Source organism: Grampus griseus, assembly GCF_964374135.1.
Source record: "Grampus griseus genome assembly, chromosome: 16".
Taxonomy (NCBI): Eukaryota; Metazoa; Chordata; class Mammalia; order Artiodactyla; family Delphinidae; genus Grampus; species Grampus griseus.
The window spans coordinates 71,383,684-71,403,112 of NC_139010.1; the positions used below are offsets into that span (position 1 = coordinate 71,383,684).

Sequence of the window (19,429 nt, forward strand, 5' to 3'; positions counted from 1 at the left end):
TATCTGGTTGAAAATATTAGCTTTTGTTTTTCTGGCTTTTGTTTATCAGCATTTCACATTTTATTATTCTTGTCAGGAGTGCCTGAAATCATAAAAATTCCTGGCTCTTAAATGTCTATAAGCAAATAAAAATGGGGAAGCAAATGCTGGGTTTGTTTATTTTGAAGCAAAGTGATAATATGAATAACTTTATATATATATATATATATGTATTAACACATACACATATGCATGTACACATATATTTTAAAAAAATGAGAATAATGTTAAAGTGATTTATTATAAAATACACAGAAATCAGATACACTTTTATACCACTATTAATTCTTTGTAATTAAATAATTCACCTCTGAATTGATATGAATGTTTTATGGGTAGTGTTTGGTGAAATGGATATTGTGCGTCTTTCAAGACAGATGATGTGCAGGTTGGTTTCTTTGAGCCTCCAAACTGACTCCTGATTCTATATCTAAGGAAGCATATCTTAAAGTAGGTGGGATTGTTGACTATATCACTAGGTTTTAATTTTAGATATATGGAATGGGAGAAACCATTGAGGGGAAACGGAGAGACATTTGTTTCTAGGGCATCTGAGGAATGATCAGAGAGCTGGAGATATTTGAAATGAGAGCTGAGGAGGCAATCTTTATGAGATTCAGAGTCTGGCAGTTTTTAATGTGTTATTTGGAACTGGATTCTTTGGGTTAAGAATAACAGATTGTTGCTACCTTCATTATATTTTATCCATTTATGTTGGTTAATTTTACTTACTCTGTTTGGTTCTGTGCTAGTATATAAAAAGAAAATAAATGTTGTTTTCTAGAAACTGAGATTTTATTAAGAGAATACAGAGGAAAAGCCTAGATTTTTGTTAAGTCTTGAGTCCCCTTCCTCACATTTCTCTAGTGCTTGTCCCACCTAGGCTTCACATCTCCTTGTTTTCCAAGTTTAGTTTTTCTATGTAGCATCTCCTAAGAGTTTTGCTTAGCCATTACTATACTTTTTCCCCCCTTAACTTGCTCATCTAAGTCTTTCTTCCTTAACCATCTGCTTTCACCTTTTTACTGTTTTAGGCAATAGGAGTATGTTCTAAGACTAGATGGCACCATTAAAGTCAACTGTCCCCCTTTCTCTGTGGAAAGCACTTGTAACAACCAAAAGCTGAAATAGTAAAGAATATAGAAAATGTTAGTGCAACATTTTGAAAAGCATACAAGTTGATTGTATAATGTTTAATTTTGTTATAATGTATAGTTTTCAAAGACAATGATATATACATATCAAATAGATTACTTAAAGGCTAGAGACCTGTGTGGATTCATCTGCTTCTGTGACATCTTTCACTTAATAAAATTTAAGTCTTAATAAGTCACAAGAGGGAAAAAGACAACTTTGAAGAGCACTTTTTCTTTTCAGATGGCTTCCAAACATTGGGATAGATGAGGATTTCTTTTTTTTTTTTGGCCACACCATGTGGCATGCGGGATCCTAGTTCCCCTATCAGGGATTGAACCTGTGCCCCCTCCAGTGGAAGCACGGATTCTCAACTACTGGGCCACCAGGGAAGTCCTGAGGAATTTTTAAAAGGCATGAAAATCAAGATATAATAAATTGGATTTATGTTCATATGTAAATAATACAGTAGAACATTAATTTTCACAGCAGACTCTTAGATACGGTGTGTTCCCACCCCCCGACTCCCGTCAACTCCCTAATCAGAGTGGCTCCAGGTTTCTCTCTTACATAACTTTAAAAAATCGGAACCACTATAAGTCTTTGATTTGATTGTAAGCAACAGAAACAGTTCTGGCTTATCTGAGCAGAAAAGGCAGTTATTGGAAAGTATGTCAGGGACCACTGCCTACCAGCATTCATTCTTCCCTTCTTTTTGGTGATAGAATTGACTGAGTTTTTAGCTCAGCACATGGTCTTCAGCTACATACCACATTTTTCTGCCTTCCTTGCGTCTAGTATGGTTATTGTGCTAAGTTTAGGGAAGTAGGATGTGAGTGGAAGTGCTGTGTGGGAATTTTACATCATTGAGATCTTTTCCAATGGCTGGTAAATGGCAGTAACTGTAGTAAGCAGTAGCACTTGCCCATTTGCCTCTAGAATGTTTTATGAGAGAGGAATTAACTTTTAGTTTTTTTAAGCAACTAATTTTTTGTTCTCTAAACCTGTACAAAAGGATATTGGGTAGCTCACAAAGGAGATGGGAAGGCTGGAAAAACCTTGGTTAGAAAGGGGTAGGTGTAACAGAAGGCTAGGTGGGTTGGTTCCCAGCAAAGATGAAGCCACAGGGAAGTTTGATTAGGATATTCCTGTTACTGCCACTGGACCCTGGGGTACCACCACTGGTGTCTTTACTGTGGATACTGTATGCTACAGGCTTGGGTAGAAAAAATTCTAAATTCTCCCCACATCTTTGTATCACTTTTGAAGATTTGAAGGCCTGCTTAGTAAAATCTACTTGGCTAAACTTAGGTCTTATCCATGACTTGCTTGGCTGCCTTGAGATATAGAAATAGAGAATTTAACTTTTCTCAATTGCTGCCTTGAGATATAGAAATAGAGAATTTAACTTTTCTGAATTGTGTAGTGGGAAAGGATTCTGTTTCTGAACAAAATTCACACAGTGAGAGATTTTCCCAAACTAGGAAGGGGGTTCACATGATTGGAATCTTCTAAATAAATTAAAAAATCCAAATAAAGTATTTTAAAGTGTAGATTGTTGCCATAATTGACAAGGAATGGGCTGAATAGTTCTCTCATGCCTACTCAGAAAAGCTTTGCAATGTGTAATAGATGGTAGGAGTAGACAGGTTGAAAAGATAAACAAGCAGTCTTCAGGGTACAATTCTTTCCTTAATCTATTGCAACAAAACATTTTCCACCTGTTCTATAGAGATGAAAAACAGGTTTTATATACAAGAGCATTGCTTAGCCATTTAAAATTTGTCCCTGGTCCTTTCCTATTCCAGAATGCCCTGTTCAATCCTATCGTTCAGTCCTTTTACATGTCTTCAGGATATTCTTTATAGATCTTCAGTGTCATTTTCAGTGCGGTTCAGACACTGTTCTCATGTAAGGATTGAAGTTGGTTGTTTTCAGCCTTTAGATGATTGATTAAAATACAGTATCTTAATATGTAAATCAGGTAATTTGATAGTTTTTTATAGTGTTTCCGATTCTTTATTGAAAGTTACACTTTGGATTTATCTCAGTTCCTTGAATGTTCGTTGTCCCTAAATATTTCAAGGCCTTTCTTATTTCTGCACTTCCCGCTCAACACCCTCACCCCTTAACATTCTAAGACTGGGTCACATCCCCCCACGTACTTTCATAGGACCCTATCTTTTAAATTTATAGCTTTTATCACATTTATGTTTGTGTGATTCTTTATTATCTTTCCTACTGGAATACAAACTCCATGAAGTTAAGAATGACTATGTTTTGATCACCTTTGTGCCTACAGCATCTTCTGTAGTGCCTGTTGTGTAGTAGGCGCTCAAATTTTGTTGTTGTTGTTGAATAAATGAATTAGAAATGTATTAGTTGCTGGTTTAGTGATATGTGGACATTCAAGTATAGATGTTTTAGAAGACTAGTACTCCAATAACTTATGCAATTTACTTGATATATAAAGCATAATTTTAAATATTGAGGGAAACATTTGAATTTGAGCATCTGGTCAGTTATTTTCTTTCAGTCCTTTGGTTTTAGATTTTAGCATTTGCCATTGGGTGGCAGTATTGACTACCAGAGCACACACTTAGATTCCATGGCATTATTTAAGTTGTAAAAACTTGATGATTTTGTTTGTTTTAGAAAAATATAAAATCTTTTAGCTCAGATCCATGAATATTTTATCATACATTATGTTTTTTCTGGGTTAGTCACGTAACATATTAGGACAGAATTAGTTACTTTAGGGTAGTGTGTATAAGTACACGAGACTATAGGTTGCTTTAAAGAAATCCACAACATAGCTTACGTTTCCCTTTAGAAATTTAATAATAATGAACGTGATCTCTCTATTTAACTTTGTGGAGAGACAAGCAACAGATAATGTGCTAGATTAAATTCTTCTCTTTTTGTTCATTTTCCCCAACCAGCAAAAACAGCAAATCCAACTTTTTGCAAGAGCCAATAAAATAAGTTTTTATTCCTCAGCTACTTGAAAAGTTGTTTAAAAATAGTATTGAGGATGTATATATAACACGCTTTATTTACTAATTCATTTATTTTTGTTCATTTTATGTAACAAAAATTTTAGAGCTTCTTCCAAGTGCTAGGTACTATTCTAGGACCTTTGAATACATCACAGAAAAAAGAAAGTAAAGATCCTTGTGGATCTTACATTCAAGCTAAGAGAGACAGACCATAGATAATCAACATAACATATATATTATACATATAATATTTTAGAAAGGGATAAGTGTAATGGAAAAATAAGGTGGAGCTGAGAAGGAGGGATAGGTAGATCTAGGGATGGGAGTTAACAATTTTAAATAAAATGATCAGGTTAGGCCTTATTGAGAAGGTGACATTTGAGTAAAGACTTGAAGCAAGTGAGGGAGTTAGCTCTATAGATATTTAGGAGAAGGGCATTTCAGGCAGAGGGAATGGCCATTGGCAAAGGCCCTAAGGCAGGAACATGCCTGGTGTGTGTGAGGGCCAGCAAAAGGCCAGTGTGCCTGAAATTGAATGACTGAGGGGCAGGTTGTCGGATGTGAGCTCAGAGAAGTTGCAGAGCAAGGAGATGATCGAGGATATGGAGGTAAGGTGCTGGAGTGATGGAGGTTTGTGAGGAATGGAGCTAGATGAGCTAAGCCTTAGTGTTGTAGGCTATTGGAAGGATTTTGACTTTTACCCTAAGTTAAATGGGGAGCCATTGTAGAATTTTGAGCAGACGATTGATATAATCTGACTTAGTTTTAAAAGGTTCCTGTTGACTTCTATATTGAGAATAGACTATGAAAGCAGAGTACCAGTTAAGAGACTACTACTGTAATTATAATCTAGATGAGAAATGATAGTAGTGTGGGCAGGCAGCAAGGAAGGTAAGAATTGCTTAATACTGAATGTGATTTTAAAACAGGGTTAATAGGATTTGTTGATGCATTGGATATGGGGGATGGGAGAAAGAAAAAAGTCAAGGATGACTTGAAGATTTTTTTGACCTTAGAGTAAGATAGAGTTGTCATCAGTTGACATGAGGCAGATTTTAGGAGGAAGATCAGTTTGAATTTGGTATGTTACGTTTGAGATGTCTTTTAGACATCTAAGAGGAGATGTTGAAAAGGCAGTTGGAGTTTAGTGGAGAGAGGTCTGTACTGTTTGGGGCTGATTGGCTTAAAAATGTTAAATTGGAAATGGTTGATGATACTTAAAGCCATGAGATCAGATGAGATCATGAGGGAAGGGAGTGTAGAGAGAGAGAATAGAACAAAGGACTGTGGGTTACAATAAAATTCACAGAAAATTCTGTGCTAGACATAGGTTCCTTCCTTGTGGAAGGTTACCTAATGTTGAAATATTTACAACCACATACTTTATTGCCTCTGACTTAGATAGGTGGGATAAACAAATCCTGCTTTCAATCCCAGCTATCTCTGTATTTGTCATTTTCAACTAATCAGAACCAGTCTATAAAGCTTTGTTTGCAAGCCTTTCACCACTCAAAAATAGTAATTGGAAAACACTGATCTTTGCTAACAGAAGGGCAGTTCCTTTCCATACTGTAATCACATCATTGACCTAAACTGTGAGAACCAAGTATTCTTGGAACAGATCTGGTGTAGTGATTACCATTCACAAATTCATTGTTCTGTAAAATTAGGATATTGTCAGAACAGCTGTGGACATTTAAAATACACTAAAGTTGATAACTGTCCTTTGGAGATTGGTTTTATGGGCCTAGAAAATGTTTAGAATACTTTGGAAACTAAAACAAAATCAAAATTTTCTGATGATGTTAGAAGATAGGACTCTTGCAATGATGTTACCTCATTTTGCCTTTTATTATGGAGAACTTCAGATTCAATACGATCGTAAGACTATTTCTGGAGTGATTACAGTAAGTTACATGTACCTCTCTTCAAATGTTCCTTCTCAGAATACTTTTCCTTTCCTATTAGCAGTCCAGTTTCTTTGTGGGAAATTGCCTTTCACTCATTGAGAGTAGTCTTGATGGGACGATAAATCCAGATACCTGTCTATTTTAAGCTTGGTTTTCAGCCTCTTTTTAAAAATTCTTTGAATTTCCCCATGTTTTTTCCAACAAATACCGATTTTTCCTTAACCTAGCCAAAAGTAGTTTCTGTAGCTTACAACCAAAGCAATCTAGCTGCTATACTACACTAGAGGTACTATTCAGGGAATTGTTGTTAAACTCACTTGAAGACGTCACATTTTTATCCTTCTTTATGGAAGAAAAGTTATTTTATAAAACTAATTTGTATAAAGCAAATAAAATTTTTGTACTGATTTCCAGTATCAAAACAGAGATAGAGTCCCTTAGAAAAACTTTTCCAGTGCAAAATAGACTACTTTGGGAAGGAAGAAAGAATATAATTCAGTAGTTCTGGAATTACTTTGGAGAAACTTTCAAAACTTTGTAGTACTTTCTTTATTCTAGGTTTTGTCCTTTGCAATTATTTCTCAATTGTATTTATCTCTGATTATAGAAATTTTTAGTTGTAATTTTACTGTTTTCTTTTGGCATGTATATTTACTATACCTAATAATGCTAGGCTTCATTAACATATTTTGCCTGTAGACTTGATTATACTTAGTTTCCTTGTATATTAAAATGAGAGGATGGACTTCATAATAGTAATAATGTTACTATTATGAAGGTTTCATTATAGTATTTAATATTAAGTACAATCTCATTCAATCTTATTTTCACAGAATCCTATGTTCTTCTGCGTATAATCTCCATGATTAAACTGAAGTTTAGAGAAGTTAATTCGTCCAAGGTTTCATAGCTAATAAGTTGGAAAGCGAGGTTTGACTTCATAGCTCTTGCTCTTGATCTTTTATGGCTCTAAGGTTATTTTCATTCATTCATTCATTCATTCATGCAGTAAGTGAATACTGAGGCCAGTCATGTAAGAGTTGTGGGCCGTGTTAAGGATTTTTATTTTTAGTGTGATGGGAAATCATTGAAAGATTTTGAGTAGGGAAATTTATATTTTTAATCATTCTGGTTGCATTGTGGAGAGTTGAATGTGATAGGAAGGCAGCGAGAATGGAAATAAGGAGACCAGTTTGGAGACTATTGCGTAGTCCAGGTGAGATTGGATGGTGACTTGTACTAGGATGGTAGTTGGAAAGGGAAGGATCAGTGTTTAGAGCCTGGTAGAGGTGATCGAATTTAAAAATGTTTATAATTGGTAAGGTACAGACACTTAGACACCAACCAATCAAAACTGATCTGACTTTAGCACTGGGGCAGGCTCCTGGATGAGCCATGCTGTGCCAGGCATTACCCCTTTAGTTGTCTTTTGCGGAGAGTCTGGATTATCTCAGAGGGGCCAGGGGAACTGGGAAGGGGAAGGCCTGGTACCCGCAGCAGCATCTACTTAACAATCAGTGAAGCATTTCCATGTTTTAACAGTTGGAAAGGCTGTATTCCTGCATACGTAATGAATGTCAGTCCAGGATTTGTTGGATATGGGTGTGGGAGAAAAAGAGAACTCAAGAATAGCTCCAAGATCTTTGCCCTGAGCAACTGGGTAAATGGAAGTGCCGTTGACTGAGATGGTAAACACTGGTGAAGGAGCAGATTTGGGAGGGAAAGAAATCAAGATTTTAGTTTTGGACGTGTTAAGTTTGAGATGATTATGAGACATCCAAGTGGAAATGTCATGTAGGTAGTTTCACTTTGAGTCTGGAATTCAAGAGAGATTGTGAGGATGGAGGTATAAATTTAAGAGGGATGAGTATAATTCCACTTTGGATTGTAGAACAGTGTCAAAAATTTGTCTCACAGTAGCCTGTCACTAATGCCGAAAATTACATCATTAGAAATTCATTTATGCTCTTTGGATTAACCCATGGAAAAGGTAGCATATTAAATCTTTATGAAAACCCACTGTAATATGAATTAGTTTATTACATCTTTTTCAAGACAGCTGTGATCTGCTTACCTTGAGGAGATTCCCATATTGATTGATAAAAGTTATGCAGGGAGAATTATGCAGAGATGTTCCATAACAGGACAGATAATGAAGTGGTAGACTTTTCATGGATGTGTTTTTATAAAAAGGGAGTCTTGGATGGCTTTAAATGATACTTAATGGGTGGTGAAGCCTTTGTGTGTATAAAGTGTTCTCTATAGTTATTTGTGTTTTAAATTAATATTCAGTTTATAAATTTACATTTTTAATCATTTTAGTTACGAGTGCAGAAAACTACAAATTAAGACATCTAATTTTCCTTACACTTTTAAGTCATATTCATAAATCTTTCTATTTATAAACTTATTAATTTAGAGTAAAATAAAGACAATCTGTAGAGTTTGGCTATAGACCATTCCTTCTAATAACTGCTAGAAGTTACATAAAATAAGGTAGTAACAAAGAGGAAGAATTTGACTGCTGGTTTGCATAGAAAAGTAGATATTTTAGATTATAGAGTAAAAATTTAAAAATCTCTAAAATCCAATTTCTTTTTTTTTTTTTGTGCTGTACGCGGGCCTCTCACTGCTGTGGCCTCTCCCATTGCGGAGCACAGGCTCCGGACGCGCAGGCTCAGCGGCCATGGCTCACGGGCCCAGCCGCTCCGCAGCATGTGGGATCCTCCCGGACCGGGGCACGAACCTGTGTCCCCTGCATTGGCAGGTGGACTCCCAACCACTGCACCACCAGGGAAGCCCTAAAATCCAATTTCTTGTAGTAAATAACAGTATTTATCTGAAGTTATAAATTTAGTTATTAGCATTAGCTTCCTATAATTGCTGTAACAAATTACCACAAACTTGGTGTCTTAACACACATTCATTATTCTCTTACCATTCTGGAAGTTAGAAGTCTGAAATATGTTTCACTGAGCCCAAATCAAGGTGTTTGCAGGGTCACACTCCTTCTGAGGCTCTAAGAAAGAATCTGCATCCTTGACTTTTCCAGGAATAGAGTTTCAGTCCCTACATTCATTAGCTCTTTTCCCCTACTCCATCTCCAAAGCATGGAGCACAGCATCCTGCTTCAGTGGTAATATTGATTTCTCCTTCTGTAGTCAAATCTCTCTTACAAGGACACTTGTGATTACATGTAGAGCCCTGCGCTCTAGAGCCTGCGAGCCACAGCTACTGAGCCTGCATGCCACAACTATTGACGCCTGCGTACCTAGAGCCCGTGCTCCGCAACAATGAGAAGCCCGCGGACTGCAACAAAGAGCAGCCCCTGCTCACAGCAACTAGAGAAAACCTGTGTGCAGCAATGAAGGCCCAATGCAGCCAAAAATAATACGTAAATAAAATAAATAAATTTAAAAAAGAATAGATACCTAAAATACCTAAAATTGAAAAAAAAAGTACAAAGAATATACAAATGTCCTTTACCCAGATTAACCTATTATTAACATTTTACTCTTTTTGCTTTATTATTCCTGATTTAAAATAAATCTACATTTTTCTTTTTAAGAAAACAAGATATAGCATTTAGACCAATTAGGTATACCACTCATGTGTAATTGTCCATATGATCTTATTTCTCTTCAGTTAAGTTAGAGGTTGGTAAACTTTTCTGTAGAAGGCCACATAGTAACTATTTTCGGCTTTGGGAATTGCATGATATCTGTTGCAACTACTCAACTCTGCTGAGTACTGCAGAAGTAGCCATAGATAATACTTAAATGAATGAGCATACTGTGTTCTTAAGAAACTTTATTACAAAAGCAGGTAGTGGGTTGGATTTTGCTCATGGGCTGTTGTTTGCCAACCTGAGTTAAATGCGTTCTAAGTGGTTTAGAATTGTAGTTTAACTTATTTTTAAAAAAATCAGTGTGTTCCTTTAATTTCTTTGGTTACCAAGGAATAGTTCACAGTCTTTTCACTCAGAAATTATAAAGTTTTCTATATTTGATTTAAAAGATTGTGTTGTTATCAAAGAGATAATCTAGGGTGCTATCTAATTTGTACCTGAAAAATACAGACTCATAGAATGTAAGCATTGAAAAGGACTTGGAAGATGAATGAATGAATGCATGGGTGAGTGAACAAATGAGAAAATAAAAACTGTAAAGGCTAATATTTCTGAAATTAGGGTCTGTTTGGAAGCTTTAAAATTTTGTGATTCAGTGATAATCTAAAACTTTTTGATATAAGAAAATTTAACATCAAGTGATTGATCTCATAATTGTATAAAAATGCCACTAGATTGCAGTGCCAGCATTTGTGTTGACTGTTTAGTTAGGACCAAGTAGTATCCTTATTGCAGGCTAAAAAGAATATTGAAGAGTACTGATACTTTTGTGATAAGTGAAGGTCAACAGATGTTATGGCATATTATATGGATAAAAAAGGTTTGTAAAAGATAAATGAAAGAAAAGTGCTGGGAGAATTATGTTGTCAAAATAATATAAGTATCTTAAAGTTGCATAAAAAAGGTGCTATGGAATTGATATCATTTTCCACTTAGGACCAATGATTTACTTTGAGCAGAACAACACCATTCATCATTTTAAGCAAAAATTAATTTTAATGATTTTATAAGTTTGTTTATATACATAATTTATAAGTTTATGTTGGTTTTATATTTATAAAAGAACTTTAAACATAAGGAATTTATTTCTAGTTTTTGTTTAAGCATATTAGTTTCATTAGAATTAAAATAATCTGTGAGCCCTTAAATTTGATGAAAATACATTTCCTTTAGGAGCATTCCTTCCATAACTTAAGTTTGAGAAACACTGATCTAGCCTAGCCTGCTACATTTTACAGGTGAGGAACCAAGACTCATGAGTAACATCATGAACATGGATAGGAAAAGGCAGTGTTTTTAACTTAGAGTATTTATGTTATCCTGCACTCATTAATAGTTTTTATTTTATTATGCATAATAATTTTTTCTGTTTGAGGATAATAAGCCTCTCTACTGATGCCAATTTTGGTTGTTCTTAATAAGAATGATGCTAAGAAAAAATGTAATTTTATTTTTATATTTCTTTAATAGTTTACAATTTATGAATGCTTTAATTTCCACTGTCTTTAAAAAAATTAAATATTTATAATAATCCTTAGGAGATAGATTGTTATTTCTGTTTTATAGATGAAGGCGTGATGATGGCAAAGGTAAGCAGACTTTCCCAAGGTCACACTTTTAGTAAGAGACAGAACTGGGATTTTGAGTACATTGTTTACTGTTCTAATATCCTATTAGCATACTGAAATAAATCTGAAATTTATATCATTTAAGTAATTCTTTCAGATTGTATTATTTATTTGAACGTATCCAAGTCTGATTTGAGTGTATGATTTTTTCCTCTATAAGCATTACGTTTGCTTTTAGAGTTTTTCCTGTAAGTTATATTTCAGACCATTTATGTACATTATATTATTAATAAGATGAGCATTGGATTCTTAAATTCTCTTAATCCATGTATTCTGTTTCTACAATCTAAGGTCTTTGTTTAATGCATTGTGTTGTTTGATTTTTTTAAATAGGTCCTGATTGTTCTTTGAATGTTCCTTCCACTGAATCTTACTGGATTCTGCCAAATGTTAAACCCTTCAGTCCTTCTGTAGGTCGGGCTTCCCATAAAGCTGTTTTACATGGGAAATTTATGTGGGTGATTGGTGGATATACTTTTAACTACAGTTCTTTTCAAATGGTCCTGAAGTAAGTTTTCTTTTTGTTTTTCAGATTTTCACAGTCTAATTTTTAGGCTGGATATTTTTCAGTAATAAGACTATCCTAAATGTCCTATGTTATTGATATACAAATTTATGAATGATTATTTTTGTAATATATCTGTTTGCCGCATAGGACTGATTTGAGAATATATAAACTCAGTGTATCAATAAGTTATTTGTCATTGGGCATATAGGTTTGTTCTATATAGATATTTCATTAACTTTCTAGAGTGCTTTTAATAAATTCTGAATAAGAAAATATTAACTTTAAATAAGCCCAGGCCGGGCCAAGCCTATATTGGGCATTATGAATACTGCTACCTTTTATTTTTTCAGAATGAAGTATAATTGCTTATATAAAAGTACTTTCAGTTTTTCTGCAAATTTTAATTTACCTAAACTTTTACTTTGCATTTACTTTACAAGCTTTTGTTGGGAGAACAGTGGCAGTATTATAAGATAGGTTATGCATTTACTGTTGACTCAATAGAGATTGTCCTTTGCGTGATTAGATGACAAGGAGAACTGCATGGATGCTAGCTTTATCTGATTTTTTCAGCTGATAATTTTATTTTATGAACTATTCAATACTATTCAATAATAGAATAAAAGAGGAAATAAGAATAATTTGATTAGCAATGTTGTTTTCAGGGGTGATATTTATAATATGTAATAACTGATGCAACTTGGGCATCAACCAGTTGGAACTGACCCTGGACAGTGTACCATAATGGTGTGTACCCAAAAGGGTTGCCATATTTAGTAGATAAATATACAGGACACACAGTTAAATTTGAATTTTAGATCAACAGTGAATACTTTTTTAGTATGCATAGGCCTCATAATTTTATTTTATTTTTTGGTTTTGTCCCAAATATTGCATGGATCATACTTATACTAAAAAATTGTTGTTTATCTGAAATTCAGGTTTAACTGGGCATTCTGTATTTTATCTGTAAACTCTAATTTCTGAAAATACTCGTCCTTTTAATTTTGGGGATCAAAAAAATTCTGTGTTAGGAGATTGCTTTAAAACTATGACTGAATAAGACTGGAATTAAAGTATGAAATAAAATAAAATAAATTCTGGAGAGAGGGGGGAAGAATTTTAGGTAAATATTTAAGTGAACAATTAGTAGAATTCTGTAACACAATAAATGAAGGATAAAATATAGTAGAAAGAATTGAAAGAGAGTTGGTAGGATTAAAATGAATTGTTAAGATATGCAAAGAACCTGAGGAACCGAGAGTTAAATGTGGAAAAGAAAAGGAAATTAACTATGATTCATGAAAATGAAAAGGTTGTGAAAATAAAGTAGAACTTTGGATTAAACTGTGGTATTTGCAAAGTAGAGTTGTGAAGACAGAGTATAGTTGCCAAGGAAACATGGAGATCCTAAAAGTTTGTGTTCTGTACAAGTTAAATAGCATATTTTAAATTAAGTGATGAATTTTACTTGATATTCTCCTAAACATATATTTTCTATTTGAACCAGATAGTTTAATTTTTTTTTTTTTGTCTGAAATCTGGTTCTTCTGGTTACAGTGTTTATTTAGTTTTATAGTAAACTAGAGGTATCAGCTTAGAAGTAATCAGCAACTTTGTTGCTGTTTTCACAGGTAAGAGAATATTTTTTCATTTTTCTGAATGTGGTTTAGCTGTAGGTAAGGATGTTTAAAAGCTTTTAGAAGTGATGGTGTCAGTTATAAGTTGATTTATCTTCTGTAGTAGAATTTAATTGAGGTGTAGATGTTATGCTTAAGACAAATTATTCAGTAAATAATATAAAAGTTTTGTATTAGTGTCTATTAAATTAGAGAGTATTTTACGGAACATTTATACATCGACATTAGAATTAATATGTATTCATGGGCATAGCAAATTGTTTTGAACACTTACTTTGTGCTTAGTACTTGGGATCTGTCAGTGCACATAATGAATATCCCATCTTTGTGAAGTTAGTGAGGAAGGACAGGCAATTAGAAAAAAATGTAATTAGCATGATAAATATGTATATTATAAATAAATTATATGTACATATATTCATATACAGATATAGATAGATAGCAAGATAGGTAGCAGGGGTAAGCAAATCAGGAATGCCAAAGAGGAGGGAGTTGCACTCACAAATGTAGTGGTGTAGGCTTCATGGGAAAGGTGAGAGCTGAGCAAAGACTTGAAGGGGTCAGACATTGGCAGAGAAGAAAGCCAGACAAAAGCCTTAAGGTAGGAGCTTCAAGGAGGCCCAGGTGACTTTAAAAGTGTAGAAGAGCTCACTATTGTTTAGGTTAATCGGCTGGTTCAGAAAAAATTAACTCCGGTAATAAATAGCCTAGTCAAGTTATTGTATATTATACATTCGGATGATTGAATCCTAATTTAGACTAGGTATATCTTGAATGAGTCTCTATTAGAAATTTCTAATATGGTATATGAAATTATGAGTTTATTCTAATTGTTTTTGAATTAATGAATATTTAAATACAAGAAAGCATATGCAAATTACAAAACTGAAAATGAATCTTAGCTTATGAAGTTATTTTTTTTTTCTTGTTTTTAGTTACAATTTAGAAAGCAGTATATGGAATGTAGGAACTGTATCAAGGGGACCTCTCCAGAGATATGGGCATTCTCTTGCTTTATATCAGGTATGAATCCTGCTTTAAATTTTAATCTTTTTTTTTCTTTTTTTAGACTTTATAGGAAGAAATACTAAATCTCAGATTTATTTCAAACATTTAGTAAGAACAGTAGATCATATGAATCACAATAACTTGAGATGTCAAAGACTTTTATACTATTTTAGTAAAAATAAAAAGATTTTAATACAGTCCTCCATTGAACATGAGAAGAAATGAAGGTTGAGTTTTTGTCCATGATATACATAACAAAAATTTACCATATTAACCATTTTTAAGAGTAGAATTCATTCAGTGGCATTAAGTATATTCAAGTTGTTGTACAGCCATTACTGTTATTTTCAGACTTCTTTTCATCTTACAAAACTGAAACTCTATACCCATACAGTAGCTCCTCATTTCCCCCTTTCCCCAGACCTTGCAAACTACCATTCTGCTTTCTGTCTCTGTGAATTTGACTATTCTAGGTACCTCATATAAGTGAAATCATACAGTGTTTGTCCTTTAATGACTGGCTTATTTCACTTGGCTTGGTGTCCTCAAGATTCATCCATCTTGTAGCATGTGTCAGAATTTCCTTCCTTTTTACGTCTGAATAATGTTCTGTTGTATGTATATATTGCACTGCATTTTGTTTATCCATTCATCCATCGATAGATACTTGGGTTGCTTCCACCTTTTTGGCTATTATGAATAATGCTATTATGAACATGGGTATACAACTATCTTTTCAAGTCCCTGATTTCAATTCTTTTGGATAGATAGCCAGAAGTGGAATTGCTGGATTGTATGGTAATTCTATTTTTAAATTTTTGAGGAACTGCTATATTGTTTTCCACAGCAGCTGTAACAATTTTACATTCCTGCCAGCAGTGCACAAAGGTTTCAATTCCTCCATATCCTTGTCAACACTTGTTATTTTCCTCTTCCTTCCTTCCTTCCTTCCTTCCTTCCTTCCTTCCTTCCTTCCTATAGTAGCCATCCTGATGGATGTAAAGCAGTATCTCATTGTGATTTTGATTTGTATTTCCTTAATGATTTGTGGTATGTAACATCTTTTCAAGTGCTTATTGGCTATTTGTATGCTTTCTCTGGATAAACATATATTCAAGTCTTTTGCCCATTTTTAACTTTTTTTTGGTGTTGAGTTGTAGGAGTTCTTTATATATTCTGGATTTTATCCCCTAATTGGATATATTATTTGCAAATATTTTCTCTCATCCTGTGGGCTTTTTCACTCTATTGATAGTGTCCTTTGATGGGCAGGTTTTTAATTTTGACACAGTCCAATTTATCTGTTTTTTCTTTTGTTGTCAGTGCTTTTGGTGTCATATCCAATAAATCATTGCCAAATCCAATATTATGAAGCCTTTTCCCTATGTTTTCTTTTAAGAATTGTGAAGTTTTAGTTCTTAGGTCTTTAATCTGTTTTGAGTTAATTTTTGTTTAGGATATAAAGTAAGGGTCCAATTATTTTCTCTTACATATGGATATTCAGTTTTCCCTGCACTATTTGTTGAAAAGACTTTTCCCCCATTAAATGGTCTTGGCACTCTTGTTGAAAGCATTTGATCATATATGCAAAGATTTATTTCTGAGCTCTCTAGTCCTTTGATCTAGATCTGTGTTTATTCCAGTACCACACTGTTTTGATTAGTGTAGTTTTGTAGTAAGTTTTGAAATGTAGAAATGTGAGACCTCCAACTTCAGTCTTGTTTTTCAAGTTTGTTTTATTTATTCAGGGTCCCTTAAGATTCCATAATAGTTTAGGATGGATTTTTCTACTTATGCAAAATGTCATTGGGATTTTGATAGGGATTGCTTTTAATCAGTTATTTTTATGTATTTGTGGGGTTCATGAATTTAGCATGATTAAAATCAGGCTATTTAATTGGTTTTTATTTTGAATCAACAAAAATTCATGTATTTTGTGGACTGTGACTACACTCTTCAAATCAGAATTTATATATTTTCTGTGCTTGTTTAAGAAAATTTGGAAAACACGGGAGCAATGTAAAGAATAAACTACCACTGTTTTGTTCTATGCATATACATGTTTAAGAAATTAAATAAAAATCTCTCTGTGTACATATGTATGTGGATATATGTTTCTTTGTTTTCTTTCAGTTTTTTGATTTATTTCATTTTCTTGTAACAGCTTTATTGAGATATAATTGGCATACGATACAATTCATGTGTTTAAAATGTACAACTGAATGCTTTTTAGTATCTTCAGAGTTGTGCAATTATCTCTTGCATGCTTGTCAAAATTGCAGTGTTGCGTAATCAATTTTAGAATATTTTCATCACCTTGTAAAGAAGTCCTGTACCCTTCAGCTGTCACCCTTGCCCCTCCCTGTGTCCTCAAGGCCATTCTCTATGTCTGTGTCTTTATTCCTGTCCTGCCCCTAGGTTCATCAGAACCATTTTTTTTTTAGATTACATATATATGTGTTGGCATATGGTATTTGTTTTTCTCTTTCTGACTTACTTCACTCTGTATGACAGACTTAGGTCCATCCACCTCATTACAAATAACTCAATTTCGTTTCTTTCTATGGCTGAATAATATTCCACTGTATATAGGTGCAACATCTTCTTTATCCATTCATCTGTTGATGGACACTTAGGTTGCTACCATGTCCTGTCTACTGTAAATAGTGCTGCAGTGAACATTGTGGTACATGATTCTTTTTGAATTATGGTTTTCTCAGTGTATATGCCCAGTCGTGGGATTGCTGGGTCATATGGTAGTTCTATTTTTAGTTTTTTAAGGAACCTCTGTACTGTTCTCCATAGTGGCTGTATCAATTTACATTCTCACCAACAGTGCCTCTCCACACCCTCTGCAGCATTTATTGTTTGTAAATTTTTTGATGATGGCCATTGTGAGGTGATACCTGATTATAATTTTGGTTTGCATTTCTCTAATGATTAGTGATGTTGAGCATCCTTTCATCAGTTTGCTGGCAATCTGTATTTCTTCTTTGAAGAAATGTCTGTTTAGGTCTTCTGCCCATTTTTGGATTGGGTTGTTTGTTTTTTTGATATTGAGCTGCATGAACTGCTTGTATATTTTGGAGATTAATCCTTTCTCAGTTGCTTCGTTTGCAAATATGTTCTCCCATTCTGAGGGTTGTCTTTTCGTCTTGTTTATGGTTTCCTTTGCTGTGCAAAAGCTTTTAAGTTTCATTAGGTCCCATTTGTTTATTTTTGTTTTTATTTCCATTTCTCTAGGAGGTGGGTCAAAAAGGATCTTGCTATGATTTATGTCATAGAGTGTTCTGCCTACGTTTTCCTCTAAGAGGAAGCATATTTCCTCTCTGCCTACTTTCTGGGGAGTTTTTATCATAAATGGGTGTTGAATTTTGTCGAAAGATTTTTCTGCATCTATTGAGATTATCATATGGTTTTTATCCTTCATTTTGTTAATATGGTGTATTACATTGATTGATTTGCGTATATTGAAGAATCCTTCCATTCCTGGGATAAACTCCACTTGATCATGTTGTATGATCCTTTTAGTGTGCTGTTGGATTCTGTTTGCTAGTACTTTGTTGAGTATTTTTGCATCTATGTTGATCAGTGATATTGGCCTGTAGTTTTCTTTGTTGTGACATCTTTGTCTGGTTTTGGTATCGGGGTGATGGGGTCCTTGTAGAATGAGTTTGGGAGTGTTCCTCCTTCTGCTATAGTTTGGAATAGTTTGAGAAGTATAGGTGTTAGTTCTTCTCTAAATGTTTGATAGAATTTGCCTGTGAAGCCATCTGGTCCTGTACTTTTGTTTGTTGGAAGATTTTTAATCACAGTTTCAATTTCAGTGCTTGTGATTGGTCTGTTTATATTTTCTATTTCTTCCTGGTTCAGTCTCGGAAGGTTGTGCTTTTCTAAGAATTTGTCCATTTCTTCCAGATTGTCCATTTTATTGGCATATAGTTGCTTGTAGTAGTCTCTCATGATCCTTTGTATTTCTGCAGTGTCAGTTGTTATTTCTCCTTTTTCATTTCTAATTCTGTTGATTTGAGCCTTCTCCCTTTTTTTCTTGATGAGTCTGACTAATGGTTTATGAATTTTGTTTATCTTCTCAAAGAACCAGCTTTTAGTTTTATTGATCTTTGCTATTATTTCCTTCATTTCTTTTTCATTTATTTATGATCTGATCTTTATGATTTCTTTCCTTCTGCTAACTTTGGAGTGTTTTTGGTTCTTCTTTCTCTAATTGCTTTAGGTGTAAGGTTAGGTTGTTTATTTGAGGTTTTTCTTGTTTCTGGAAGTAGGATTGTATTGCTATAAAGTTCCCTTTTAGAACTGCTTTTGCTGCATCCCATAGGTTTTGGGTTGTCGTGTTTTCTTTGTCATTTGTTTCTAAGTATTTTTTGATTTCCTCTTTGATTTCTTCAGTGATCTCTTGGTTATTTTGTAGCGTATTGTGTAGTCTCCATGTGTTTGTATTTTTTACAGTTTTTTCCTGTAATTGATATCTAGTCTCATAGTGTTGTGGTTGGAAAAGATACTTGGTACAATTTCAATTTTATTAAATTTACCAAGGCTTCATCTGTGACCCAAGATATGGTCTATCCTGGAGAATGTTCCATGAGCACTTGAGAAGAAAGTGTATTCTGTTGTTTTTGGATGGAATGTCCTATAAATATCAATTAAGTCCATTTTGTTTAATTTGTCATTTAAAGCTTGTGTTTCCTTATTTATTTCATTTTGGATGGTCTGTCCATTGGTGAAAGTGGGGTGTTAAAGTCCCCTACTATAATTGTGTTCCTTCCGATTTCCCCTTTTATGGCTGTTAGCATTTGCCTTATGTACTAAGGTGCTCCTATGTTGGGTGCATAAATATTTACCATTGTTATATCTTCTTCTTGGATTGATCCCTTGATCATTATGTAGTGTCCTTCTTTGTCTCTTGTAATAGCCTTT

The 19,429-nt window shown here is 34.0% G+C and overlaps 1 protein-coding gene across 1 annotated transcript in view; it reads left to right on the top strand.

Annotated features, from left to right (window-relative positions):
* ATRNL1 (attractin like 1) overlaps window positions 1-19,429 on the top strand; it is a gene marked incomplete at both ends in the record, with an annotated part of 679,175 nt that overhangs the window by 37,059 nt on the left and 622,687 nt on the right. The window contains 2 exons of the mRNA XM_082673255.1: window positions 11,672-11,846; window positions 14,422-14,509. Of these exons, the coding sequence (XP_082529381.1) occupies window positions 11,672-11,846; window positions 14,422-14,509 (263 nt within the window). The remainder of the gene's footprint in view (window positions 1-11,671; window positions 11,847-14,421; window positions 14,510-19,429) is intronic.